Source organism: Verticillium dahliae, genomic scaffold (genome assembly GCF_000150675.1).
Source record: "Verticillium dahliae VdLs.17 supercont1.15 genomic scaffold, whole genome shotgun sequence".
NCBI lineage: Eukaryota > Fungi > Ascomycota > Sordariomycetes > Glomerellales > Plectosphaerellaceae > Verticillium > Verticillium dahliae.
Window position 1 is genome coordinate 912168 of NW_009276934.1, and position 26530 is coordinate 938697.

Sequence of the window (26530 nt, forward strand, 5' to 3'; positions counted from 1 at the left end):
TATATCTTTATAGATATATATAAGCTTTTATAAATCTAATATATATAGCTCTATATATTCTTCTTAAATATATTTTTAAGGTATATATAAGTTTTCTTCTTAGAATATATAAATAGGAGTATAGGAATTTAATAAATATATTTAAAGATTAAATAATAATTTAATTTAGAGATTAATAGAGCTTAATATTATATAAATTAGAACTCTATAACGTTTAATTCTATTATTATAAAGCCTAAAAATATAGGAAAGCTAAGAATAGAAGTTCTCTAGATCCTTCTAGATAAGCTTTAATAGTATTAGAGAATATTTAATTTAGCGTTCTAGGAAGAGACCTATCTCTATATAAATATTCTAAAAGTAATTTAAAGCGTCCTAGAGCTAAAGATTATATTAATAAAGCTAGAACGATCTTTTAATATATTATCTATTTAGCTTAAGAATATATTAAAGGTAAAGGAGAATATTAGAACGTTTAAGTACTTCTATATTAATAAGTATTATAGGGGCGGAAATAGCTATCGCTAAATTAATAGAAGGGGAGATCGTAGAGAATAATCGTTTCATAGAATTAACGATCGCTAAGATTCTAAGACTAGAATTTATAAATACTAGATATATTCTAAATTAGACTATAAATCGACGAAGTACTCTCTTAAGGAATAATAATATTCGAAGGAGTAATAGAAATATATATAAAAAGCGTATAAGGATTAATAAAAGGGATATTATTAATTCTTAATAATTATAAAGCTTATTAAGAGCTTAGATTCCGAAGATTTAAAAGGGCTAAGAATAGAGGATCCTTATAAATCTAATCCCGAAAGCGAACTAATAAACGTTTATATAATTGTAACAACCAAGGAAGCAGGGCGGCCGCGAATCGACGACCCCGCGATCAGGGAGCGCGATAAGATAAGAATCGGGCCCACCTGGCAAATCACGTGATGGCTCACTCAGACATAAAGGGTGAGTCGTCGGGCTCACCAAGGACGCCGCAGTGAGCCAGGGAATGGCTCACGGGATAACACACCGTGATCCTAACATCATGGATCACCAACAACTAACCAGTGAGCCATCCAACATGAGCTCACCACCTAACACAACAAGGACAGGATGGCAGGTATATAAGGACGGACATTCTGGACTTGTAGATACATTCTTTCTCACGACAGTGATCAATCTAAGTCTTACCTTGTATTCATTGTAACGAGTGCGCAACGCCTTACGACACCACATCGTCTCAGAGTCACAACCTAAGCTTCTGCAAACAGCAACCCCAACCCTCTGACAGTGTTCCCCCTTCGGAAGCTGCCAGGTCGTAACAGGTTATTACCCCTTTTAATATCCTCTTCTTTAATAATCTATAATATACCCTTAATAATAATATACTATTTCTCTAGATCCTATAATTATATTATTAGCTAATTATATAATTAAATAATTAAAGGAATAGAAAGGAATAGGAATTTATAGCTTAATTCTTTTTATTATAAATAGCTAAAAACTTTATAATAAATTTAAATATATTAATAGGATTAAAAATAATACTTATTAAAGCTATAAATATATAAAATATAGATCGTAAAAGCTTATATTAGCTTATAGGAATACTTAGAGGTATATTTATAATAATAAGATCCTTTAAGATTAAGGTTATAATAAATACTTAAAGCGCTAATTTTAGTTTACTTATTAAAGATAAGACTTAAAATAACCTAGATAGGGAACTTACGAATATTACTATATATATATACTATATATTAGATTAATAGCTCTTATAATTAATATTAACTATATTCTTATACTTAGTTACTCTCTTAGCTTTAAGGGGCTTAAGCGTAGGGGTCTTATACTTAGGAGGTATTATCGTAGCTAAAATAAGAAGAAAACGAATAAATAGGAATAATAAAAATAAGTATTTATTAATTATATAAATATTATTTATATATATTAAACTAGCCTATAAAAGTTAAAGAAATCGATATAAAGAGAAAGAAAGGTTAATAGAATAGAGTTACTAAAACTTATTAATAAAATATATAGATTTTCTATAAAATTTATTTAATTAAAGTAATTTAATCCTATTATTCCTATTAAATAATAGTTTAATTTATTAAGAATTATTCTAGCGGATTCTATAAAAAGCTAATAATTATTCTATTATATTCTATTAATATATTAAGGATTTAAAGGCCTTAGGAGTATATATTTAATAATTATAAGAGCGTTATTTATTATTAGATTCTAATTTATTTCCTTTATTTCTAGGATTTAGAGGCCTATTCTTATTATTTAAATTATAATTTAGTTTATTTCTTTAAAGAGCTATTTATAGATAATACTATTATTCTAAAGCGCTAGGAATTAGAGGCCTAACGCTTATAGGAATAATAAGCTTAAGCTATATTTTCCTTATTTCTAATTATTATTTCCTATTATTTCCTATTATTAGGTTATTTACTTTAAGACTAAAAGAGTAGATCTAATACGCTAAAGACTAGAGAATTATAAGTATATTAAAGTAGCTATTAACCCTAGCGATAGCTCTTAATATTAGTTCTTACGGCTATTCTATTTATAAAGAAAAGAAGAGCTAATATTAAATTAATATTAAGGAACTCTATAGTTAGGATAGTAATATTTAAGGTATCTAGGATATCTAGGATCTATTACTCCTAGGAGCACGTGAACTACGGTTCACGTAATCGCTAAGAGTAGATAGGTATATCTAACTTATATAGGTAGTAATAACTCAGAGAAGTAGATAAGAATTACATAAGAATCAACTATTATAAGACTTATTAGATACCCTACCTATTCAGAGCTCGCAAGCATAGCGGAAGTACTAGATTAGGGTTTATATAAGTAGTGAAGCCCTCTCAATATTTACGAAACTTCTGCATATTGACGCGAGGGACACCTTAAAAGATGCCAGTGTTACACATTTTCCTTGTCTTGGGCTCTGCCTTTTACTCTCGAGCTGCTCATGGGCAGTCCCAACGACCACGGAGACGGACGGCCTGTCTGTGTTTAAGGTTGAGGATACTGCTCCAAACGTTGAAAACATGGCTATCCAACACGATGGCAACTTGCTAGTCACCTCCGCTGGTTTAGCTACCATTCAACAAGTCTCTCGCCTTGCCTGATACCTCCTGTCGCCGTGACCTTAGATAGCAGGGCAACGTGCCAACCTGGACCAGGGTTCATTCGCCAGTGTTCTCATCTCCTTCGCCTGCGGAACGCCGCCAGGTCTTGAGGGCACTATCGCCACTAGTACACTGCTAGGAACAGACGGCTTTACACTGTCAAGAGACAGGACAAAGACCTGGGTCGCGGGAAACGGCAACAATGTTATTAAGGAAAATGACATCTTCAACAGAACGTCCATTATCACGCCCGATCCGCGTTTCTTTCGTCCACTAGCTCTGTAGCCTTGGGCAAAACATGCCCAGACTGGGATGATTTGTACATTTCTAAATCCTCGAATATTCACGGGTCGCCAAACGCCCGAGTCCTCCAGGCTACCGGTTTGCAATGATACTTAGGTGGCGGGATGCACAAGGAGGATGGCCATTAGACATAGTAAAACCCTCCTTCCTGTCAGGTGGCCCTGCAGAGCCACAAAACAGGGAAGAGGTGGGGTGGAACAGGTCAACAGGGGTTAAGGACTACGAGAACGTATGTATAAGGACAACGGACGGCTCTCCAAGCTGTGAGGGCCAGATATCAGATATGTCATGATTCTATACCTATTGCCTAGTGCCTGCGGACTACGTATGGAAGACCTCTTCACTCTGCCCTAAACCACGCATGGAAACTTTTAGTCACGCCTTCGACATAACCTGCTATCCCTAGTGACGGCAAGATGCCGCCCGTGGTCGTCTCACTGTTCGAGATGCGGGACATTTCGCCATTCATACTCGAGCTGCTGCGCTGGTAGTGAAAAAGACCGGAGTTTATCAGAGACATTATTCAAAATCGGTTGAGAAACTGTGACGAGTGGACGCAAATCATCCATCCATACCAGGCTGTCACACTATTCGGTATTTCCTGTGGTCTCCGGACAGATACATACAGGCGCTCACGAGTACCACGGGTAACAAGTGCTTCACAACAGGATGGGAATCACGCCTGATTTCAAATCATCCCGAGAAGATCGGCAGTTTCGCAGTATGCTTTGTATCGAATGCGGATAGCCGGTCGGACCTGTGGATTCGGTTGGTAAAACTCCGCATCCAACTCCGCAGGGCGCCATTGCCGGCTCAGGCTTGTTAAGCACCAGATAGAACACGTTAAGTAGAGGACAGCGAAAGAAGATCAAACCCGTCACATTTACTACGCAAACCATCAGGCACACATCGCGGATACAATGGCTGTCGAGACCAGGAAAATCCTCCTCACTGGGGCGACCGGCTTCATCGGGGGCAGCATCTTGACCCACCTCCTCGAATCACCGGAGCCGTCCCTCAAAGATGCACAGATCACCTGCCTGCTCCGCGGTACTGATCGTGCGGAGAAGCTCTCATTGACGTATGGAGATCGTGTCAAGCCAGTTGTGTATGAAGGGCTCGACGACCTCGACGCCACCACCGCTGCTGCTGCCGAGCACGACATCGTCATCAACACCACAGCCGGCCACCACACTCGGGCCGGGGTCGCGCTGGTCGAAGGTCTGGCTAAGCGGAAGGCTTTGACGGGTCGCGATGTCTGGATTCTGCACACGTCGGGCACCTCGAACATTGGCGACAGGCCTATCACGAAGCCCGATGTCCCGGTCCGTGTCTTCGATGACCTCGTCGACGATACCTACAGCTACGAGAAGGCTCTGGAGGCAGAGCACGCCTACCCTCAGCGCACGGCAGAGCTCAGCGTCATTGATACAGGTCTGGCGCTCGGCGTCAAGACACTCGTCATCATGAGCCCCATCATCTACGGCGAAGGGAGAGGCATCTTCAACAAAACGAGCATCCAGACCTTCACCCACCGTACCGCTGTGAAGAGAAGACAGGTGGCTGTCGTCGAGGCGGGCAACAACATCTACGGCCACGTCCACATAACCGACCTCGCAGATCTCTACAAACTCGCCCTGCTCGACATTCTCGACAGCGAGGGCCAGAATCTCCCAACGGGCCAGAAGGGGCATCATCTTCAGCGCGCACGGCGGGGCACACCATGATCCGGCAGGCCGAGCTGATTGCTGCTGCCGGGCATGAGCTCGGCGTGTTCCCAGACAGGCAGATCCAGCATCTTGGCCTGGAAGAGGCGGCGTGGGCCGTCCTGCCTCATGTGAAAGTCTTCACGGAAGAGCAGATCAAGCTTGCGGGCTCTCAGATTGTCGAAGCAATTCTGGCGGCCAATGCCAGATCGGTTCCGAGTGTTGCTCGCCGGCTGGGGTGGAAGCCGTCCAAGGGCGAAGACGCCTGGGAGCAGTCCATCAAGGATGATGTCAGGATTGAGGCGGCTGCCCTGGGTCTCCTGTGAGAGTCTACCTAGTCATAGGCCATCGTGCGCCGAAAAAGGTGACATACTGATTGAGGTCACCACTGCCTGCGAATGAAATGGATGCGAAGTGAATCGCCGTCCTTCGTGATTGTCACCAAGTGCTGAAGGAGTTTCGTGGGTGGCGTGGGGAGTACCTCATCCAGGCGCCTGGTGCCTTACCTTCCGAAATTCGGCCCCCAAGCAAGGTGGCGATTACTAAGACACCCGCCGAGGGCCCCTGAGCTCCAGGGCATGCACCATCCCCAACCTCGACCCTGCGCCAGGGCAGGCACAGGGCACCTGGCGGGAAGAAGGGGAAAGGGCAAAGGGCAAAGGGCAAAGGGCACCCTGAGGTCCTGGTGCCCCTCCCTTGACCCCCAAGCCCCCTCAGGATCACGACATTCCCAAAAGAAGCACCTCTGCATGAGATGCCTCTACACACCCTATTCCATCGACATCGCATCATCGTACATCCTGACAGACGCCTCCATGCATCCCTCAACTTGTCCCGAACCACTCTGTCGGCTTCAGTGTGCCCATCTTTGGTTCTCCAATGACAATGGCCGCCAACAAGCAGCCTGTCCGATGCTCAAACAGGCCAAGGAGCGATGTTCCTTCCTGGCCTGGGCGGTTTATGCTCTTTGAAGCCAAAAGGACATGCAACAGAACAACCGACAGATGCTTCTATTACACAGCATTGTCTCAATGCTGATCCGATCCAACTTGACAGGCTGAAATCGAGCAACGCGACTTGTAGCCTGTTCCTGAAATTTGCGAGGTCCTCCACCGGCCGCCCCCTTGTCAAGCCGAATCCATGTCACACCACAACGCCGATTGCGAAGCCTCATGCCTAGTCAGGAAGGTAGCCTTAGGCCCTAGGCTTTTCCGGCGCCAGAACAAGTTTGAAGCCGGCAAAGACTCGCGACAAGTGTATGTCCGGGTGATCGATGGGTGTGTCTGTGTGCGTGGCTTGTGCTATCACGGCATCGTTACGGCGCTGACAATAAAGACGGTTATGCTGTGTTCGGTGTCGGAGCCCGGCCGGCCTCCAGCTGACAGCATCACGGACCTGTTGCCGGATCATTTTGGCTTGGGGTGAAAAGTGAGCCCTCGATGATGGGCGCAATCCCTCATTTCCAAGGGACCAGCCAACAGTAGCCAACGAACCTCCGAGACCTTCGTGTCAAGTCATCGGCACGGCAGAAACCGGATCTCCATGCGATCGGCCGCTCCCCAGTTTTGTAAGAAGTTGGCCATGGCCGCCCGGGTCAGCATCGGATACCCCGCGTTCGACGCTCACAACATTCCTGTGCCTTGATTGATAAGACCAAGGGGCAGAGACTCGCGATACAGGAGATGCACGTCAAGTCATGTCCAATGCCGCCATATGCAACTTTATGCTCGCATGAGCGCGTCTTTTCTTACCAGTTGCCTTCTTGGGCCTCGACAGGCAAGCAGGTCCATCTCTCAAAGCAGGAGTTGCCATCCCTTGATGGCCTCTCGGTCCTCTCAATGGTGACTCTAGGACCGCCGACGGTGTCCTCTGCACCCAAACCTAACCCACAAATGTTAATGCGACTGCCGATCTGTGCCCCAGAGTTATCGGCAGTCATTTCCTCGCTGGTCGAATGGCGCGTCGCAAAACATGCGGCAAGATCACGAGCTTTCGGCACCGTCGTCCCAATCAGGCAGTTCGACACCAGATACCTCACGCACCCTGGACAGATCAGGTCCCCCACCCCTCAACACAGCGAGGAACCCCCATCGGATGAGCGCGCACCGGCCGGCGCATGTCCAATCAAGGGGTCTTGGCCACGGCGAATGCCTGCCGTTCGGACATCAGATTCGTCTAGCCGCCAGATCACGGCAAGCTTAAGGGTGCTGCCGAGACGTTAGATCGCAGCGCAACAGGGACACACCCCGGACCTGCGCCTAACTTGACGACCCCGTCATTCATCTGAGTAACTGCCGCCATCCTTAGCTCTCGCTCTTATGAACCGATCAGGAAGCTCGAAATGGTAGCATGTTATCCCCTCATGTTGTAAGCTTGGGCGCCAGATACCCCATGCTATCACGACATGACTGCTGTTCTTGGATTACCTCTACTCAACGACTTGTGGAGGTGAATGCCATGATGGACCACAGCCATGGGCATCGGACTGAGGAACTGAAGCGGAGTACAAAAGAGGTCGCTCGCGCCCATCAAGCCTGTTCATTCCACTCATCAGCATCAGCCTTCTCATCTGCTTCCAACTTCTCGGTCTTGCCTGTCTATCCGGTCTCCCAACCCCTTCTATCGCCATCATGGTCAACTTCAGGAACGTTCTCCTGGGCCTCTTGCCCTTCGCGGCCGCTGCGCCAGTCGCCCCGGGCACCCCTGATGTTGCCAACAAGTACATCGTCACCCTCAAGCCCGGCATCTCGACCGACAACGTCGCCTCCCACTTGAACTGGGTCAGCGACGTCCACAAGCGCAGCCTCGGCCGCCGGGATCTCGCCGGTGTCGAGAAGACCTACGACATCAAGAACTTCCACGCCTACGCCGGAACCTTTGACGAGTCTGTCGTTGCGGAGCTGAAGAACAACCCTGACGTACGTTTCCCGAAGGGCTGATGGACCCCGGTGTGGCTTTCAGTGACTGACTACTCTCTAGGTTGCTGCCGTTGAGCCTGATCAGATTTACACTCTGTCGGCCTACACCACCCAGTCCAGCGCCCCCTGGGGTCTCGCTTCCATTTCCAGCCGCACCTCGGGCGCGACTTCGTACCGCTACGACAACTCGGCCGGCGCTGGCACGTTTGCCTACGTCGTTGACAGTGGCATCTTGACCACGCACACCAACTTTGGCGGCCGCGCCATCCGTGGCTACAACGCCGCTGGCGGAGAGTGGGTTGACGTACGTGCACCAAAAATCAGAGCACATACCTTGCGAGTTTTACTGACGCCCCCTTTACAGAGCATCGGTCACGGTACCCACGTTGCTGGCACCATCGGCAGCACGACTTACGGTGTTGCTAAGGCTGCCACTCTCATTGACGTCAAGGTCTTTGTCGGCCGCACGTCTTCGACCTCCATCATTCTTGACGGCTTCAACTGGGCTGTGAACGACATTGTCAGCAAGAACCGTGCCAGCCGCTCCGTCATCAACCTGTCGCTCGGTAAGTTCCAGGGTCCCGTCGCTTTCTGGCTCTGTGCTTTCTGGCTCTGTGCATGTGTAACTAACACCAATATCAAGGCGGTCCCACCTCGACTGCTTGGACCAGCGCCATCAACGCCGCCTACTCTTCTGGCATTCTCAGCGTCGCCGCCGCCGGAAACGAGAACGTCGCCGCCTCCACCAGGTCTCCCGCCAACGCCCCCAACGCCCTGACTGTTGGTGCCATCAACTCCGCCTGGGCCGAGGACACCAGCTACTCCAACTTCGGCCCCTCTGTCGACATCCTCGCCCCTGGCACCAACGTCCTGTCTCTTGGTTACACTTCCAACACCTCCACCAGGACCCTGACTGGTACCTCCATGGCCGCCCCTCACGTTGCCGGCCTTGCCCTCTATCTCGCCGCCTTTGAGAACATCAACACCCCTGCTGCTCTCAGGAACCGCATCGTTGCCCTCGGCACCTCTGGCCGTGCCACCGGCATCCGTGGCGGCAGCCCCAACCTCATCGCCTACAACGGCAACGCTTAAGGCTGACAAGCCTGATGCGTGGCAGACCGTGGGGTCCTGAAGCAGAAGTACGGCATTGCTGGACGCAGTAACGATTTTATGGATTGGCATGAACATGATCATTAGCGTGGTGGCGCGAATATCAGATGAGGACGTAAGATTGATACAGAGTTAGAACTTATATTCGAACTTGGACGTTTCTTGCTGTCCTGTCTCGACCAGAGAATCGACAAGTTGTAACGGAGTGTTCATGACTGGCCCTAAAGTGACAATGGACGCATTTCGACTGGTACAGTTATTTGATGTATCCTCTATCCGAAGTCTGCGGATATCGTTCGACCATGGCCAGTTTCGACCCTCATTGAGACCAGGTTGAGCGAAGGTCATGCTCCAAGCCAACGAACATGACCAAACGTGATCAACAACCAAATGTGATCAAACCCCCGGGTTGCAGTCAACCCAACACTTCGTTGTTGCTAGAAAACAAGTATTCTTGATAGACAGTATTCATGCTACCGTCAAGACCATCGACCATTTCAGACACCAATACGCCAGCTCGTGCAGCCCCTTTTCCTACCCGCTCTTCAATCAAAGACGTCCATGACATAGCGGACATTCCTCAACGACTCAATCCACTCTGCAGCGCTCTTTTCATCCGCCGCGGCACCCTTTTGCTTGTCCATTTCCATCCTCAGCTTGATCGCCATGTCCCTCGCCGAGTTGGCCACCCCCCTGGAGCCACAGACAAACACCTTGGCCTGCCTCCTCCACAGCGCCACAATCTCGTCACGGTCATGCCACATGCGATCCTGCACGTGCCTGCACCCCTCGCTGGCCTCGGCCTCGCGGCTGTACGCCCGCCGGACGCTCACGGCGCCGAGCCTCTCCCACTGCTCCAGCTCGTCGCGGTACAGGTCGTCGTGCGCCCGCGAGCGGCACCCGAAGAACAGCAGCGCCGGCGCCAGCCTGCGGCCGGCGGCGATCATGCTGGCGCGCTCCTGGGCGAAGGCGCGGAAGGGCGCGAGCCCCGTGCCCGCGGCGACGCAGACGACGGGCGTGTTCTCGCCGTCCGAGGGCAGGCGGAAGGCCGTGCTCGGCGTGCGGACGCCGACGTGGAGCACGTCGCCCGGCGCCAGCGAGTCGAGGTACGTCGACGCCACGCCCATGTACTGCTGGCCCGAGCCGGAGAGGGAAGGCGCGTTGAGCACGGAGAAGGTGATGGTTGCGTGCTCGGGGTTCCACATTGGGGAGGACGAAATGGAGCTGCGAGCTGTCAGCGCGCGTCGTCGGACTTTTGCGGCACGCATTTGTGCCGTTTTGCGTAGATGGGATTTTTTGCCATTCTCATGTTTCGCCGACGCAGGAAAAGAAGGAACTTACTACTGTCGCACACGCATGGGAGGCAGCATGGAGAGGAACAGACCGATGGGCAGCTGCACGCTGGGGAAACGCTCGAGAACGTCAAGGACGGACACTCGCTTGCTGCTGATCTCTTCGGCGTAGGCGTCACCGGACAGGCGAGTGATCTCCGCCTTGGTCTTGTCGTCACTGTCAGCCTCGGCAAGCGCAAGAAGGTTCTGGAATAAATCTGTCAGTAAGAGGAGAGTTGGAGGGGGTTTGCAATTCTGCAAAATGAGCACCCACCCTCTTGGTAGCAGGTTGGCCCAGCTCGACGTAGGAACTCAGCAGGTCATAGGCCTGCACGCTCTCGTTGACGGGAAGTGACGTCGGCCCATCCGTTGTGATGCTCAAATGAGCATCACGGGGCAGTTGAAGGCATCGCATCGCCCTGTGCACGTTTTCCTTGGGATTGATGGGCAGCACCGCGAGGTAATCGCCAGACTTGTAGCTCAGACCCTCTGGCAACTTGATTTCCATGTGTTTCTTGACCTCCTGCTGCTCGCCGTCTGGCTGGGTGAGGACTCGCGCATCGACAACAGTGGCCTCCTTTACGTCCTGGCGGAGGGTCGAGGTTCGGGGGTTCGTGATCTCAACGTTCATGCCCTTGATCTTGTGAGTTGGCGCCGCATCGCCCTTGGTTTCGGTCCTGTACTTGCGTTCCAGAGCGGGCCAGAGGATATCGTCTTCCCACGTCTCGAATTCGGTAAAAACCTCGCCCGTGGAAACGTCCGTGAGACCTATTTCCGCAAGGCGGGTTCCGCCCATCGCTTCCATCTGGGTGTCGACCAGTTTCGGAATACGATGGAATGTCTGCACCCAGTCACGGTTGCCGCAGCCAAAGACGACGTAGTTGACGTCCTTCAGAGGTGCGTCCTCTTTTTTCATACCCTCAACCCAGGCGACAAAGTGGCCGGCGTTGTCTGGAGGGTTGCCCTCGTATGAAGCCGTGACAATGACCACGGGCTGATCAGTCGGCAGCGTCTGGTTGGCACTGTCGAGACAGTCCACCTTTGTGGCGCGGAAACCGTGTGATGCCGCGTCGGAAGCAACTCGTTGAGCGAGGGCCTCGCATGTGCCGCTGTTGGAGCCGTAGAGGACGGTCAGGGGGATACCCTCGGCCGTGGCGCTGGAGCTTGTCATTTCCTCTGTCGCCTTCGTAGCTTCAGGCTGTACGGTGAGCCCGGCAAGACGGCGCTCGAGTGTCGTGGGAGTCAGACCGTCGCGGAGGACGGCGCGCATGTGCATATCCTTGGGCTTGATGGTGAGCGTCTGTTTGAGGTGCTTGTGATAGGTTGGGTCGAGGATGAAGTTGAAGTTTTGCAGGAGCATGGCCATGACCAGAAGGGCCTCCTGCCAGGCAAACGGACGGCCGATGCAGGCCCTCATGCCGTTTCCGAACGGTTTCCAGCAGTTGGGGAACTCCTTGTTGAGGCGGTCGAACTCGGCGTCAAGCATGCGCTCAGGGACAAAATCGTTGGCCGTCTCGCCGAAGACAAGCGGGTCGAGCTGGGACTTGGCGAGCAGGTTGACGATGGTCTCGCCCTGCTTCACGGGATATTTCCCGCCGAGCAGGGTATCTTCGAAGGCCTCAACCGTGAAGAGGGGAATGGTGGCGTTGAGACGAAGTGTCTCGCGGAGAACGGCCGAAATATAAGGTAGTTTTGCCATGTGCTCGACCTTGATCGTGCCCTTTCCACAAACGTCGTCGACTTCCTTCTGAGCCCTCTGATAGGACTCTGGGTGCTTTAGCAGTTCGAGGAAGGCAAATGACAGGAGACCAGACGTGGTTTCGTGGCCGGCGATCAGGAACGTGATGAGGTTATCCATGATACTCTCGTCTGACATTTTCTTGCCAGTTTTGGGGTCAACGCCTTCCAGCATGGCCGTCAGTAGATCACGACGATCACTCTTGCCGGCTTTACGCGACTCAAGGACCTCCTTGGCGGTCGTCCGCAGGACACTAATGTCAGCATCAAACTTTTGATCCCTGGCGCGGTAGAAGAGCGACGGCAGCGGTAGCCTGTTCGCGCGGTGGCCGCACTCGACCAGAAAATCACCCATGGACTCGATGAAAGGGTGCAAGACCGGAGAATAGAAACTATTAAAACGGAAGCCCATGGAACACAGTGCCAGGGTATCGAGCGTCAGTCGCGTGAAATCGTCAGTGACCATGATGGGCGTGTCGGGACCATAACGGGCCCATTTGAGGGTGAGCTGAGAGGCAATGTCGTGCATCTCGTCGAACATGTTGCGAATAGAAAGGGGCCCAAATGCGGGCATCAAAATCCTGTGGGCGATCCCCCAGTTCTCCTCTCCCATTTTCGCCTTCACTGCCTGTCAGGTCGCTCATTTGATGGTAGGGGACGTGGCCAGCAGAGACAGGAAACTCACTGTGAATAAACCATCGTGAACACCGTTTCTTACTTGCTGCACAGGGATCAGAATGGAGAGCGTATCACGAGAAAGGACTTTCCTGGCGCACATTTAATGATGAGTTGACCGACTTCTTAAATCGCTTCTCGTCGCACGTCTCGTTGACGAGCTTCTGGGTAGACACCAGGACGACTGTCCTGCCAGGGAACCTCAGTCGGTAGATTTCTCCTTTAGGCGGACGACTGTTAGCCAAGGGCCTTGATGCTTTCTCTCATCGGCCGCATCGGTCATGATGGCGACCCTGCATCAGTCCAGAAGAGGGGTGTAGCAGTACCAAATTGGTCGGCCATTGATGTCATCGATCCCAATGGGAAATCGGGGTCCATCTCCTTAACGTTGCCAATGAGCGGCAGGCCCTGGGGCTCAGGTATAGGTGTTTCTTCAGCCATTGTCTGGATAGTTGCGGACTGTATTGAATGGGACTAGCGATGGAGGTGAAGAGGAAGAAGATGCTACGATATGAATGAGAAGGACGTTAGGGGTATTGTCTGTTTGCTCAAATGGGCCGGGTTGGGTAGGCAAAAGTTAGATCGAGGCCTCGTTCACCGCTGGTGATATACACATTCCTCTCCTACCTGAAGGTCCGGTACCCAGGGTACGGTGCTGTTTCGCCCGTGCGATGATTTGCGCCAAACCTCATCCGCCCGGCGCCTTTTACAGAAACGGACCGGAGGGCTACGCGGCATGTTTGTTCCAATAGATTCCGCTCTCAAACAAGTCGTAGTACCCCAGTGGCTCGCCTCGCCCTCGCTCAGCGTTACGCAAGCAGGTCGGACCAGCAATGCCATGGTGACGTTTTGGACTGTTTCAATCCGCCTCTACCAGCACAGCAAAAATGAACGATGGTACGAACAGGGGCCGGGCTAACAAGGGCCTGCGGAATAGGGACCGAACACAGGGTGGTAGCGGGTGGGTGCCGACCACCACTGAGATTCAGGGTAATCAATCATCTGCAGTGTCGGCACTCCCTGGCCCGATTTAGTTATTCTCGTACAGCATGATCGGTGGCTCCGGCCGGCGGCCATTTGGCTGGCTGCCCGACCGATCATATTGTGTTCATCTGTTCGTTGACTCGCGGACCATGCGCGATGAAGTCAATACACGTACATAGGCCAAGAAACCCCACGAGCAGCCTCAGAACTCCTCCGTCTGCCATGAATTCTGCCTCTTCGAGCGCGCTGCTATTTAGGGACGGCCCCAAACTCTGAAGCCCGCTGATGAGCTAGGCACTCCTGGATAGAGGACACACTCGGTATGGAGACCCGTTCAGGGGTTTCACAGTTCACGCTCGTTAGCGACCGAGTGGCTTGATATGCGAGACATCCCACACTCGGTACGAAGGCCTGGTCTGGTTTGCGTGCTTGATCCTCGCAGGCTCAATATCCGGCGGCCGACTATCCCCACAAGAACCCGAGGTTCATTGCTTCTACCTAGATCAAGGACTATCGTTGGCCCACTACTTACCATGCCGGTTTCAATGCATCATGAGAAAACTTGGGGCAAGGGGAAGCGCGTCCGTGTCACTGATTGCTTCTCAACAATTCTTCCGAACCGAGGCTTGCTGCCACTTGACTTTCCCGTTCCGCAACAACCTTGCCTCGTCTTGTGGAACCTCGATCGGCACTCTCAAGCCTCATTCACACGGCATGATTCGCTAAATTTTGACGTCAAATTTGGCGGTCCACAAACGCCCACAAACCGCGGCTTCTCGGCCGAAGCGCCATGTGAAGACGCCGACCAACTCTCTACGGATTTCCAGTCCGACGCCTGTCCCGTTCGGACCCTGCTCCGACGGGGTAGCGATACGCCGCCGCTCCGTCTGCGACAATTTGCTGTATGTGGACTATCACAGATACAGCACCAAGACGACTGCGTATGTTCGCATTGGTGATGCCATTGCTCGGGCTTGGAGCCGGAAGATATTGATGAGATCTACAATCTTGGGCTCGCATGCATGCCAGACATGGTCATCCAACTTTATTGCAGCCTATCGTGACATCAGATGGTCGCTTGAACATTTTAAGAATCTCGCTTGGTTTCAACAAATCCTCGAGCAACGCGTGCTATGCCCAGTGCATAGGGTGATGGACAATGCCAAGAAGAGTTCAGCCACGATGGAAGCCTAGCAGGCTTTCTTCCCAGGTTAAATATCTTGGCCAAGACAACAGCTGAACAGCACATCAAAGGCTATTCAGACGCTTTCGTCGACAGAGAAACCTTGACAAGTGCATTCAAGTTTCACTGCACTGCGCACACTTGCTGCGCCTTGGTTGGTTGGCCCCAGGCCGCCTAAAAATGCAATGCGGTCCGCTGCAGTGGCTTCTGAAGCCGTATGGACTGGTGCAGAATCCACGCGAGATTGCAGAGATTCTTTCGGCGCTTCATGCCAGCCAAAAGATATTGAATTTCAATGTTCAATAACGGCGTGTACTGGCAAAAGTGATGCCTCGTACTGGAATCGAACCAGTGATCTCATCATTACTAGTGATGCGCTTTACCACTAAGCCAACGAGGCATTTGATATCACGATCGAATTTTGCAGGCGTACTAGTCAGTATTAGCTCCCTTCTAGGCTCTTCTCAAGCTCTAACTCCAACTTACATGGCCAAACTTGATGATTTGAGCTGTTCAGCCTTTCTCTTGGCACATCATTCCATGATTCACGGCGGAAACACAATCTAAAAGATGCGGTACGTCTGAGAATTCACAGCTCGTAAACCCAAGTGGGGATTGCGAGCTCACAGGCTTAAAGATTCAGAGCACAGTATGTTCGAACAGGGTATGTTGTAAGCATTCTCGTACTTTATTACTAGTATCGAGGGCGCAAATTAGGACTGACGAGAAAGGAGAAACAGCGATGCTCTAGGCGATGTCGAGGAAGTTGGTAAGCACTACTGATGGCGTCGTCCAGCCATGTGCGCAGTATCCAAAGTATTCGGCGTCACTTCCTTGAGAAGAACAACGCAAAGGGACCTCAGATCTTGTGAGATGTGTCGACATCCGTTTCTTGTTGCGGCAGGGTATATCCTCCGAGTGCGGTTCTTGTGTCATAATTATGTTCATCAACGCTGCAACAGACCAAACGATGGCTAACCTCGCGAATCCGTCTCGCTGTTGTGTTCAACCCTTCCCAAGTGGTATCAGCGTATAGATTGACGAAAATGCGTTGTGCAATAGAAATGGATCGGCGGGTATGTGGTGGGTGTCGTAAGGTGGGACAATGCCGTGGATACAGATACTCGACTCTCTGCGTTCTTGATAATGAAGAAATCTTGCTGAGTGTCTCAATCTACTGAACGGCATTGCGGATCCAAACTGGCCTGCCAGTCCTTCACCAAGGTTGCTTTCAATGTTGATCCCGATTGGCGAGAAGCCATTCTCGAGTACGGCGCTGATGGGCAGAGGACTCGATCCGCTGTAGCGCAAGCCAACATTGATTACATTGTCGCCGTCGACCACCTTGACAAGGGTGTCGTTGATTTTGAGAAGCATGACGAGAATGCCGATAAGCGCTCCAGTGGCAGCCAGCTTGACGATGATGTCGAGGAACGCGAGGATCTTGGAGCCGCCCGAGGCACGGGGTACGTCGCTAGCCATGCTGTGCTCTTTGTTCGTCTTTCAATGGATCAGGCGAGGAGAGGCTTCTTCTTCGTAGAGAATGGGCTCCGCGAAGGCGTTGATGTGGGATCGTCAGATGCTTTTAGCAATAGGGCTCGCGCCAGACTCCGCGTGAGCGAGAGCGGCGTCGGTCCCTAAATATCTTGAACGACAGCCCGCCAAGGCTTTAAGCATTCAAGGTCTGTCGTGATAGCTGCAGGGTACCGCGCGAAAGCTTTCAGCTCCTGCATGCTAAACTCGACCCCTTGTCCGCGCCACCAAAATAAGCCCGGACTAACGACACGCAGCGCCCTGGCGGCGACGATCCTTGGCTGACTTCATGCATTGATTGGTCTGAAGCTCTTATTCCTGCACTGCGATCTGCTTCGTGATATGAATGTGGCTTAATCCTGCCACGCCGCTAACGGCGCTCCTTGCCTCACTTGACTCCTGAAAGCGTAGAATGAGGTAGGTGGAGATTGTTAGGCAGTGGCGGGGAGACGCAAATCTTTCCCGTCTTTGTTTTGGTATGCGACTGCGGTCCAGCGTGCAATCATATGGCTGAAGGTCATGCGTCTGTTGACCACGTATCACCAGCGGTGTTGAAGCTCGCTCGGAATTGCACAATATTCTAGGGCTTGTCAATCCGAGTGCTGGGCTCAACCTCTGGAGGCATTGGCTATCACACCATTGTGCTATTAGACCAGTGCACTTAAGTAGAAGCACTATTTTCCAATCGTTCATTTGCCAACGCGGGAGGAAGAAGTATTGATGTTGTAATTTGTGCTCGGAAGGGGGGCCCTTGGGAGTCAATCAGTCAAACATGCTAACAGCCACGATCCACTCATTGTGAACGAAACTACCTAGTTCACTCACTTACCTTTGACGTTAGGGTTCTGAAGCTGGAAATACACGACACTGACAATCCCGGTCAGGTTTCTTTGAATTCGAACCCACATGCGCTCTATCTGGCCAAAGTAAAGGTGTTCTCACCCCAGACTTGTTTAACACCCCAGATTCAGATATCTTGTTCCCTCGATGAGACTGACATGGACTCTAGTGTCAACCGTGAAGTGAATATGGAATCACACCTACTTCTGAATCTAAGGGACAGACACTCTAGCCGCCGGCCAATTATACTGTCAAAGGCACCTCATCTCCCTCAGTCACCACAGACCCCGAACCCTCCGTGACAGAGCCAGTACGCTCCTTCTCTTGCTTTGCCAGACGTCCCACATCGACCCAATTGGGTGGGTGACGCAGAATATCGCGACCAACATCCTCCGCATCGAGACCAAAACGCAGCAAAGCCTCCTCTGAGCACCACTCGCCGGTGCCCATCAGACCAACAGGCACAGTTGGAGAAGTGGCAGATCCAGTTTTACCCTCAGCCATGGCGTATCCCGCGGGAACAGTGATGCTCGGGACGCCACAGTAGTTGGCCAGCCAAACATACTCCATTGTCTTCATCGTCTGATCTCCATCGCTAATACCATACTTCAGCTCCTTTTCGTTCCGAATCGGCCAACCGGCGCTGGCGCTCGTAGGGGTGACAATGATCATCCCAGGATGCTGCTGCCACAGCCAGGACAGGTGCTCCATCAGCACCCGCCGCAGCTTTTGGGCGAGAAGAAAGTCCCAGGCCGGTGTGGTGCGTCCAAGCGCCAGGAGGATGCGATTGGCGGGTGAGATGCCTTTTGTGCTCTGCACGAGACTAGATGCGTCTGTGAGGAGCGTGAGGGCGTGTGCTATCTGTCCTTCGGCCACAAGCGGAATGTCAATGGGAACGACGGTGTAGCCCTTTTGGTCAACAAGACGGTCCATGAGGTTCTGGCAGATCTTTTGAACCTCTGGGTCGGCACGGGAGATCCATTTCGCTGGGAGACCCAAGACCTTGGTCCGCTCTCCCTCTGATGAAAAGTCGAAAGGTTTGGCTGGCGGGAAGAAGGACTGGGGACCAGGCACGCTTGTGACTTCGTAAAGGGCAATCAGGGAGCGCATGTCGGATGCAATCGGACCACGCACAGCAGCCGTTCCGCTGTGATTCTGGCCCGGGTAAAAAGATACCCTTCCGTGAGTGGGTTTGAGTCCAAAGACGGAACAGAAGGATGCAGGGAGACGAATGCTGCCGCCACCGTCGGCTCCCATGGACAGGGGCACGATGCCAGTTGCAACGGCATATCCACAACCTGACGAGCTGCCACCCGTATAGTAGGATGGGTCGTAGGGATTTCTCGGCGTTCCATGGAAGATGTTGTACCCAGCGGTATCTAGAAGAATTAATGATGATCAGAGGGTGAGAAGGGTTGAGGTAAGAGATGGAGCAAACTTACCCATGCCAAATTCATGCAATGACAGCTTGCCGTAGATGACTGCACCAGCCTCTTCCAGTTTTGACACACACCAAGAAGGCTGACCTACATTGCCCCGAGCCCCAGGCCCGACTTCAAGAAACTCAGCATAGTCATGTATGCCGCCTTGAGAAGTACGGTAGCCAAGGACATCGTACTCATCTTTTACGGCCGTTGGTACACCGTCCAGCGGCCCGAGGGATCTCTTCTCATTGTATCGAATCGTCGAGGCCTCGGCTGCTCTGAGTACCAGCTCAGCATGCACCTCGATCCACGCCACGGAATGTTCGCCGGGCGGCGACGTGTCGCGGCGGATGAGGGGCAGAATTGCATGTGCGACATCCAACGGCGTGAGTTCTCCTGATAGATACTGAGATCGGTAGTATGCCGCCGTGTTTGGGAACATGGACGATTTGCGCGCAAACTGGTGTTGATCCAAGATGCCCTCCAATTCAGCGTGATCAGCGGGCTTCACTTCGGCGTGGCTAGCATCGTCTACGAGAGGGAACACGGCAGGGTCATGTCGTGGCTCCACGGTGACGATGTAGTCCCAGATGTCTCGGAGCGACCCGAACTTGGCGTTTTTCCAAGCGGCTCTGCGAATGAAGCCGACATTCTCCATACTGTTCGCGTCATCAGCCTCAGAACATGGGAGGGCGTGCTACGCTACAGGTCATCGTGACAACTTACAAGAATGCAGCCGCTACGAGGAACCAGTCGTATATCCTGGGGTTCGGGCCGCCATCTTTCCTCTGCGGTACATTTGGTCTACACTGCAAATCAGCTTGACGCGCCTCTTCCCGTGAGGCGCATGAAACCTCAAGATAAGTGCTGGAGAGGCTTACGCTCGGACAGGATCTGGATACAGGAACATGCGCCGGGGCGCGGGAGCAGACATGGTGCAATGATTCGACCAGCCGGCCACAAAAAAAACGACGTTGGACAAACAGTAAGGAGGCGTTGATGCCAATTTGAAAGTGCAGTGACAAAACGAAAGGTAACGTCTGGATTATAGTTCAGGACGTCAGTGTGTCATGACCATCATCCGAGGGTGCCGACGTGGATCAAGCACAAGCTGTTTGGTTGGTGGGTCTCGGGGAGCCATTAGTGGCCGGAGGCCCGGGCGGGAGACGGAGATCCGAGGCCAGCGTATTCACGAGTCACACATTACCAGATCAGCTGGAACGCCTCACCAAACTCTTATCAGATGTACCTGACACTACCACTTTCGCAAAACCTAGACCAGCGTGTCTCTGGTTCGGTGGGGCCCTTGGGCGGACTTGCATCAGGGAGCGAGTGAAGTGAACACACTACTAATCAAGGGCGGGGAATCGGCAACCTATCGAAACGAAACATCCTCTTACATCAGATCCTTGAATGCCGGTGCCTTAGCGATGAATTCCTTCCAGCTCGTCAAAGGCTCCTCGAGGAGCGCGTGCGACTCGTCCAGAGATGCACCGCCGTAGTAGCCGCCCTCGTCCATGAGACGCATGTTCTCGAGCCACCCCTCTGCGGCAAAGTCGGGGAGCCCCATGCCTTTTAAATGTCGGTGTAAGCCGTGTGGGGAAGCGAGAGGAAGGTCGCATCCTTGCCAGCCTCGGGAAACACGGCCTTGAACTCCTCGAGGAGCTCCTTCGGCGTCATGTATTTGTAAGCACCCAGCACCCGCTTTCCCAGGACCTTTTCCTTGTTCTGGAGGATGGATTTGACAACTTTGCCCGTGTCGGTGATATCGAAGACGGGAATGGGTGCGCTCTCGGGCATCGGCAACGCCAGAGTCCAGACGTGAGCGGGGGGGTCGGCGCGCAGTGCCTGGCCGGGAATGTTGGTCATGTAGAAGCCTGCCATGAAGAAGGTTGCGGGGATGCCAAGAGAGCGGGTATGCTCCTCCACCGCAGCCTTGCCGTCAAAGTGGTAGACGTGGGGGAGCTTGCCGTTGGTCACTGAGGCACGCCACGTCAGCTGCGCTGATCAACGAGGCTCGACAGCGTCTTTGGCACTTACATTTCTTGACGTCCATGAGAGAGCTCCAAATCAAGTGCTTGACGCCAGTTTCTTTAGCGGCATCGGCAATGTCTTTTCCCTGCTTGACCTCTAGCTCTGCATTCAGGGACTCCCAGTAGTTGGTCACGGCGAACACGGCCTCAGCCCCAGCAATCGCTTGGACGACCGACTTCTTGTCAGATAAATCGGCCTTTGTGTGGCTGTCAGCTTGGAGATCTACACGAGGACATGGGGCTCAGTGACGCCCATATCAGCGGAGTTACCTGGACAGTCTCGGCGCCCTGGGCCGCGAGCTTCTTGGCGGACTCTTTCGTGGTGTCCCGGGTCACAGCACGAACAGACCATTCACTCGAAAGTTTGGCATCTTGAAGGATCGCGGAAACCACCGAACCACCTTGCTGGCCAGTGGCCCCAAACACGGCAATGATCTTCTTTGCCGCCATCTTGGGTCTGAGGGTTTGCAGAAGTAGGCAAGTAAATTGATATCGCGGTTCGGCTTAAGGTTCGTGATATCGTTACCCAAGGCAAGGGTGGTGTGGGGTGAAATGATGTGCACCTCTGGAGAGAACCACCGCTGCGTGCAGGCACTGCGATGTTTTATAGAAGCTCAATAAAATCACGTAACCTGTCATTCTGCATAGGTTCTCGCGTGTTACAAAGGCGACATGAAGCCAATGCTTGTTCGACACGTGCACTGGTCTAGCTCTCTCAGCACCTATTGGACATCAACAATTGTGTGCAGTGCATCATCGGGACGAGCGACCCAAGGTTTGCACAGCAAATGACCAAAGGACGACAAGGAGGCACATCACGGTACTGGTGCGGGGTTCATCATACTGACGCAGTACCGTTGGTCAGCTACCCTTACGCTGGCTCATTGCAGGGGCTTCGCAAAGACACATGATGCAGATAGTAGCACTGTCCATCAATTGGCCGACGGGAACGAGGCTTGGCCATTGGTGAAGCCAGAATGGCCAGGTCCAGTCCTTGGGTCTCATGTCAAGACTGGCGCCAACCAGTTCGTCCACTATATGGGGGCGTCATGATGGCAACAATTTATCATCAACAGCTCCAGCTAGCCTAGAAGTGTGTATATCAATATTCCTAGGCCAGCACGGAAGCTGCTCGAACTACGGAAGATATGTGCTACGTCACAAATCTGGCTCTGGGGTTAAAGACGGTATTGATGCTCGGAGATCGAACTATGAACATGTCCTAACTCCATATACGCGTAGCACAAGTATACTGACGAATCCAAATGGCAATGAAAATAGGATTGATCATGTCCATGCTGCTCATGGTCGACGATATATCTGAGAGTCAACTGTCTATATCCTTCAGCTGGTTGTCGTCGCTGTATCGTTTTCAATTGAAGTCGCCTCAAGTCTTCATCTACTACCGCCGTAACGTGAAATCCTCAAAAATGGCGTCAAACAAAAGAGTCATACTCATCACTGGTAAGTAGCAAGGCGCCATAGCCATATGCTATGAGCTAACCTTGTGTATAGGCGCCAATTCGGGAGTCGGGTACGATACTTCGCACATCCTTGCCAACGCCTCAGCAGACAACCATGTCATCATGGCCGCCCGTTCAGAAACCAAAGGCCGCAAAGCTCTTCTTGAAATAGAAGCTCGCAAACCGGCTGGCACGCTGAGCTTCCTCGAGCTTGAAATTGCCTCTGTTGACTCCACCAAAGCGGCCACCGTGCAATTGGCAGTGAGATTCGATGCTATCGATGTCTTGGTCAACAATGCCGGCATTTATAGCCATGACGCTCCTGTCTCACGCGAGCACCTCCAAGAGGTCTTCAACACGAATGTATTTGGCGTCCTGTTGTTGACTTGGGCTCTGGAGCCCTTGCTGAAGACGTCTGTCGACCCTCGAATCATCAACGTTTCGTCTTCGCTCGGCTCCATCGCCCTTTGGATGGACAAGTCCATCAGGGAGTACCATGTGACTGGCGAGGTATATCGCATGAGCAAGGCAGCCCTCAACATGTTGACCGCATCCATGGCCTACCAGTACAGAACTTGGGAGCATCCTGCCAAGCTTTGGGCATGAGCCTGGATATGTCGTTACGAACCTAGCAGGAGAGGGCGACAGACAGAACAAAATCATCAATGGCGGAGAGTCGGCAGAAACCAGTGCCCAGGGAATCTTGGAGATGGTTCGCGGGGATAGAGATGGAGAAACGGATCGATTTGTGGCAAAACAGGCGAAGGTGCACCCGTGGTGATTTGCTGGAGTCCTTGTCACGCTGCTGCAGAGGGAAGGGTGCCGATAACAAATGCCATGAAGATTATATTCAAAGGATGGAGTCGAAAGAGATGGCTTACGCGAGGCATCAATCTTCTACCAGTGTATTCTCTAATCAATCACCAGGTTCATGTCGTCTTGCATGCCTTTCGATTGGACACTTCCCAGTACAGTCTGCCTTCCTCGCTCGCCCTTTGATGCCCTGCTCTCGATTCGAGAACGTCGTATGATCAAAATAGAAACGAACGCTCTCCGATAACGCTACCTTCTAGCCGTGAATTATGGACATGACAGTGTATTGGCGCAGCTTGTCATCGACGATGATGTGCACAATAGAGCGCTCACACGTCCTGATGCTGAGTATCGACAGGCGCCCCGTTGCTCTCTCCACTTCGAAGCATGAGTTCGATCTTGAAAGATAACTTGTTAGCTTCATAAGCTTTGCATTCTTGAGGAAAATCACGACTCACCAATTCCAGGTCTGCAAGAGCCGCCTCAGGCTCCTGCTCCGGACGTACTTTGCCGGCAACAAGGGCTTCTCCCCAGGCACGGATCTCCGGAGGAACTCCAGACCTCTCGTTAGCCACAGTCTCAACCGTCTCTGTGCCATCGCGGGAAATTGTGACCTTTTCGTTCTCGATCTTGATCCACCCGTTCTCGCACGCAACAGTCCACTCATCGGCGCTCAGGCTGGTGCCCCTGGATATCTGGAACGTTCCAGTCACGCCAGCCTTGGTCTTGATGATGACACCGGCCGTGTCAACGGGAGGAAGGTATTCCTTAATCTGGGTGGTGAACGAAGACAGACGGGCAACCTGGTCACTCGACTGGGAAGCAAGCAGGAGACGGAGACCGGCCATGTAGTGAACACCTCCATCAAGGAGGTAGCCACCCTGATGGGTAGGTTTCCTTCGCCACTCGGTGACTAGAAGACTACAGTCAGCAAGTGTGGCACGTCTTTGTAGGTAATATCAGGGCGTCTTACGGTTGAACTTCCAGTCCAGGGGAACACATCCATGCTGGCGGCCATGAAAGCCGATAATTTTGCCCAGAGAGCCTTTCTTCAGCTCACCGGCGGCGAACTCGTAGCTCTTGAGAAAACGCCAGTTCTCGCCAATGGTCCAGCTCAGGCCCTTGATTTCGGAGCGGTACCACTTGATGAGCTCAACAGCGTCCTTGACGTTCTCTGCGACGGGCTTCTCAGAGAGGACATGCTTTCCCGCCAGCAGGGCCTTGCGAATGTACGGCGGCTGATTGGCGATGGGCAGCCTGCGCTGCCGTTAGTGTTTGAAGCTCGCCAGCCAGCACTGGGCTACTCACGAGACAATAATGGCGTCAACATCGCTTCGCTCCAGGAGAGCGTCGAATCCGGCATCCCCTTCATCGGAGTAAAGCTGAGGAGATCCTGCTACGACGTCTGCGATGGATTGTGCAGACTTCAGGGTCCTCGAGAAGACCGCCTTGAGGGTGAGGTCCTTGGCGGCCTCGATGGCGGGCTGTATGTCTTCGTTAGCCGCAGTTGTGGAAAATTACGCCCTCTTGCGGAAGAAATGTCGGGTTTTCGTACCGCATGTTCCTCGCGCGCCCAAATGCCTGAGTCAAAGAGGTCAGCCAAACATGGTCAGAGCGAGCAAGAGATGGCAATAGCCCCGCTCTGGGGTGTAAGTAATGCTGGCGAGGTCAGGGTTGGGACAAGACTGACCTCCACCGACAAGACCGACTCCGATAGACATGGTGTGATGAGAATTTTCTTGCTAGGGTATGAGATTTGATTGACGGAGTGGTAAAATGAGAAAAGAAATCAGCGCAATTCACTGCGATTGGCAACCTGAAGTACGTTTTGTCTGCTGCTTGCGATCAAGCCTCATGCGTGGCGACTCCGCTGTGCACTGTAGTGGTGTAGTGGGCCAAAGTGGGATGTCTTGGTGGGCTCGCAGCGCTGTCATCGCTCCGGGCTCCCCTGTCGTGATCAGTGACCATCCCTCATTTGGAAAACCCGGGGTGCAAATACTCCAATGGTGTACTGCTCCAGCGCCCCTCAGCCTGTAAATGTGCGTTTGGGGGGATGGAGGCCCGCTACTCCCCGAAGTCCCACCCACTCGATCCGTCACTCCCCGCCACGCCATTGGGATCCCAATATTCATGTGTCCCATATCTATTCATGTCCAGAATCTAGGTTGCCATCTTCACATTGTGGGAAAGAAGGAAATCATGCTACGAGTGATTATCAGCCATGCGTGATTCTCCTATATATCGAGGGCTCGCTGGTGAGCACCATCACGTGGTTGCAAATAGCAGGACCTGTTGAGAGGGCTTCACTGCTTATGTGAACCCCAATCCAGTACTTCCGCTATGCTTGCGAGCTCTGGATAGGTAGGGTATCTAATAAGTCTTATAATAGTTAATTTATATATAATTCTTATCTACTTCTCTAAGTTATTACTACCTATATAAGTTAGATATACCTATCTACTCTTAGCGATTACGTAAGCTATAGTTTATATACTCCTAAGAGCAATAGATCCTAGATATCCTAGATACCTTAAATATCGCTATCCTAATTATAGAATTCTTTAATATTAATTTAATATTAGCTCTTCTTTTCTTTATAAATAGAATAATTATAAGAATTAATATTAAGAGCTATTATTAAGGTTAATAACTACTCTAATATACTTATAATTCTCTAGTCTCTAATATATTAGATCTATTCTTCTAATTTTAAAGTAAATAATTTAATAATAGGAAATAATAGGAAATAATAATTAGAAATAAGGAAAATATAGCTTAAGCCTATTATTCTTATAAATATTAGGCCTCTAGTTCCTAGCGCTTTAGAGTAATAATATTATCTATAAATAGCTCTTTAAGGAAATAAATTAAATTATTTATTAAATAATAAGAATAGGCCTCTAAATCCTAAAAATAAAGGAAATAAATTAGAATTTAATAATAAATAATATTCTTATAATTACTAAATACGTACTCTTAAGGCCTCTAAGCCTTTAATATATTAATAGAATATAATAGAATAATTATTAACTTTTTATAGAATTTATTAGAATAATTCTTAATAAATTAAACTATTTTTTAATAAGAATAATAGGATTAAATTACTTTAATTAAATAAATTCTATAGAAGATTTATATATTTTATTAATAAGTTTTAATAATTCTATTCTATTAACCTTTCTCTCTCTTTATATTAATTTCTTTAATTTTTATAAGTTAACTTAATATATATAAATAATATTTATATAATTAATAAAAACTTATTTTTATTATTCCCGTTTATTTATTTTCTTTCTTATTCTAGCTATAATAATACCTCTTAAATATA

At 50.7% G+C, this 26530-nt stretch overlaps 8 protein-coding genes and 1 non-coding gene across 9 annotated transcripts; 4 read left to right on the forward strand and 5 right to left on the reverse strand.

The window, feature by feature from the left end:
• Positions 1–4372: 4372 nt before the first annotated feature.
• VDAG_07175 (NAD dependent epimerase/dehydratase family protein) lies at positions 4373–5484 on the forward strand (the record flags this gene model as incomplete). Its single annotated transcript, XM_009656080.1, has 2 exons — positions 4373–5050; positions 5110–5484. 2 exons carry the CDS (start codon positions 4373–4375, stop codon positions 5482–5484), a joined length of 1053 nt encoding a protein of 350 aa, XP_009654375.1.
• Positions 5485–7788: 2304 nt separating this feature from the next.
• On the forward strand, positions 7789–9168 carry VDAG_07176 (alkaline proteinase; the record flags this gene model as incomplete). The annotated part of the gene is made up of 4 exons (XM_009656081.1): positions 7789–8076; positions 8138–8380; positions 8441–8642; positions 8720–9168. 4 exons carry the CDS (start codon positions 7789–7791, stop codon positions 9166–9168), a joined length of 1182 nt encoding a protein of 393 aa, XP_009654376.1.
• A 563-nt stretch (positions 9169–9731) lies between these two features.
• On the reverse strand, positions 9732–13370 carry VDAG_07177 (bifunctional P-450:NADPH-P450 reductase; the record flags this gene model as incomplete). The annotated part of the gene is made up of 6 exons (XM_009656082.1): positions 9732–10410; positions 10528–10724; positions 10792–12873; positions 12940–12975; positions 13031–13149; positions 13256–13370. The coding sequence occupies 6 exons, from the start codon at positions 13368–13370 to the stop codon at positions 9732–9734; spliced, it is 3228 nt and encodes a 1075-aa protein (XP_009654377.1).
• A 2054-nt stretch (positions 13371–15424) lies between these two features.
• On the reverse strand, positions 15425–15496 carry VDAG_20201. Its single transcript has one exon. It is a non-coding gene; the product is annotated as a tRNA-Thr (tRNA).
• A 251-nt stretch (positions 15497–15747) lies between these two features.
• VDAG_07178 (uncharacterized protein) lies at positions 15748–16737 on the forward strand (the record flags this gene model as incomplete). The annotated part of the gene is made up of 4 exons (XM_009656083.1): positions 15748–15760; positions 15824–15865; positions 16159–16172; positions 16309–16737. 4 exons carry the CDS (start codon positions 15748–15750, stop codon positions 16735–16737), a joined length of 498 nt encoding a protein of 165 aa, XP_009654378.1.
• A 900-nt stretch (positions 16738–17637) lies between these two features.
• Positions 17638–19913, reverse strand: VDAG_07179 (glutamyl-tRNA(Gln) amidotransferase subunit A). Its single transcript, XM_009656084.1, has 4 exons — positions 19775–19913; positions 19620–19697; positions 18912–19552; positions 17638–18848 (listed from the first exon to the last, which is right to left on the reverse strand). The coding sequence occupies exons 1-4, from the start codon at positions 19825–19827 to the stop codon at positions 17713–17715; spliced, it is 1908 nt and encodes a 635-aa protein (XP_009654379.1). The 5' UTR covers positions 19828–19913; the 3' UTR covers positions 17638–17712.
• Positions 19914–20166: 253 nt separating this feature from the next.
• On the reverse strand, positions 20167–21376 carry VDAG_07180 (NMRAL1 protein; the record flags this gene model as incomplete). Its single annotated transcript, XM_009656085.1, has 5 exons — positions 20167–20182; positions 20294–20424; positions 20538–20872; positions 20934–21123; positions 21197–21376. The coding sequence occupies 5 exons, from the start codon at positions 21374–21376 to the stop codon at positions 20167–20169; spliced, it is 852 nt and encodes a 283-aa protein (XP_009654380.1).
• Positions 21377–22356: 980 nt separating this feature from the next.
• VDAG_07181 (short chain dehydrogenase) lies at positions 22357–22995 on the forward strand (the record flags this gene model as incomplete). Its single annotated transcript, XM_009656086.1, has 2 exons — positions 22357–22390; positions 22442–22995. 2 exons carry the CDS (start codon positions 22357–22359, stop codon positions 22993–22995), a joined length of 588 nt encoding a protein of 195 aa, XP_009654381.1.
• A 536-nt stretch (positions 22996–23531) lies between these two features.
• Positions 23532–24923, reverse strand: VDAG_07182 (NAD-binding Rossmann fold oxidoreductase family protein; the record flags this gene model as incomplete). The annotated part of the gene is made up of 5 exons (XM_009656087.1): positions 23532–23600; positions 23661–24115; positions 24176–24459; positions 24511–24694; positions 24893–24923. The coding sequence occupies 5 exons, from the start codon at positions 24921–24923 to the stop codon at positions 23532–23534; spliced, it is 1023 nt and encodes a 340-aa protein (XP_009654382.1).
• Between the last annotated feature and the right edge of the window lie 1607 nt (positions 24924–26530).

Coding starts and splice junctions, on each gene's coding strand:
- VDAG_07179 (XM_009656084.1), bottom strand. CDS start 19,827: ATGTCTGCTCCCGCGCCCCGGCGCATGTTCCTGTATCCAGATCCTGTC. Junction 19,698..19,774: donor TATCCAGATCCTGTCCGAGC/GTAAGCCTCTCC, acceptor TTTGCAGTGTAG/ACCAAATGTACCGCAGAGGA. Junction 19,553..19,619: donor CTCGTAGCGGCTGCATTCTT/GTAAGTTGTCAC, acceptor TGACGCGAACAG/TATGGAGAATGTCGGCTTCA.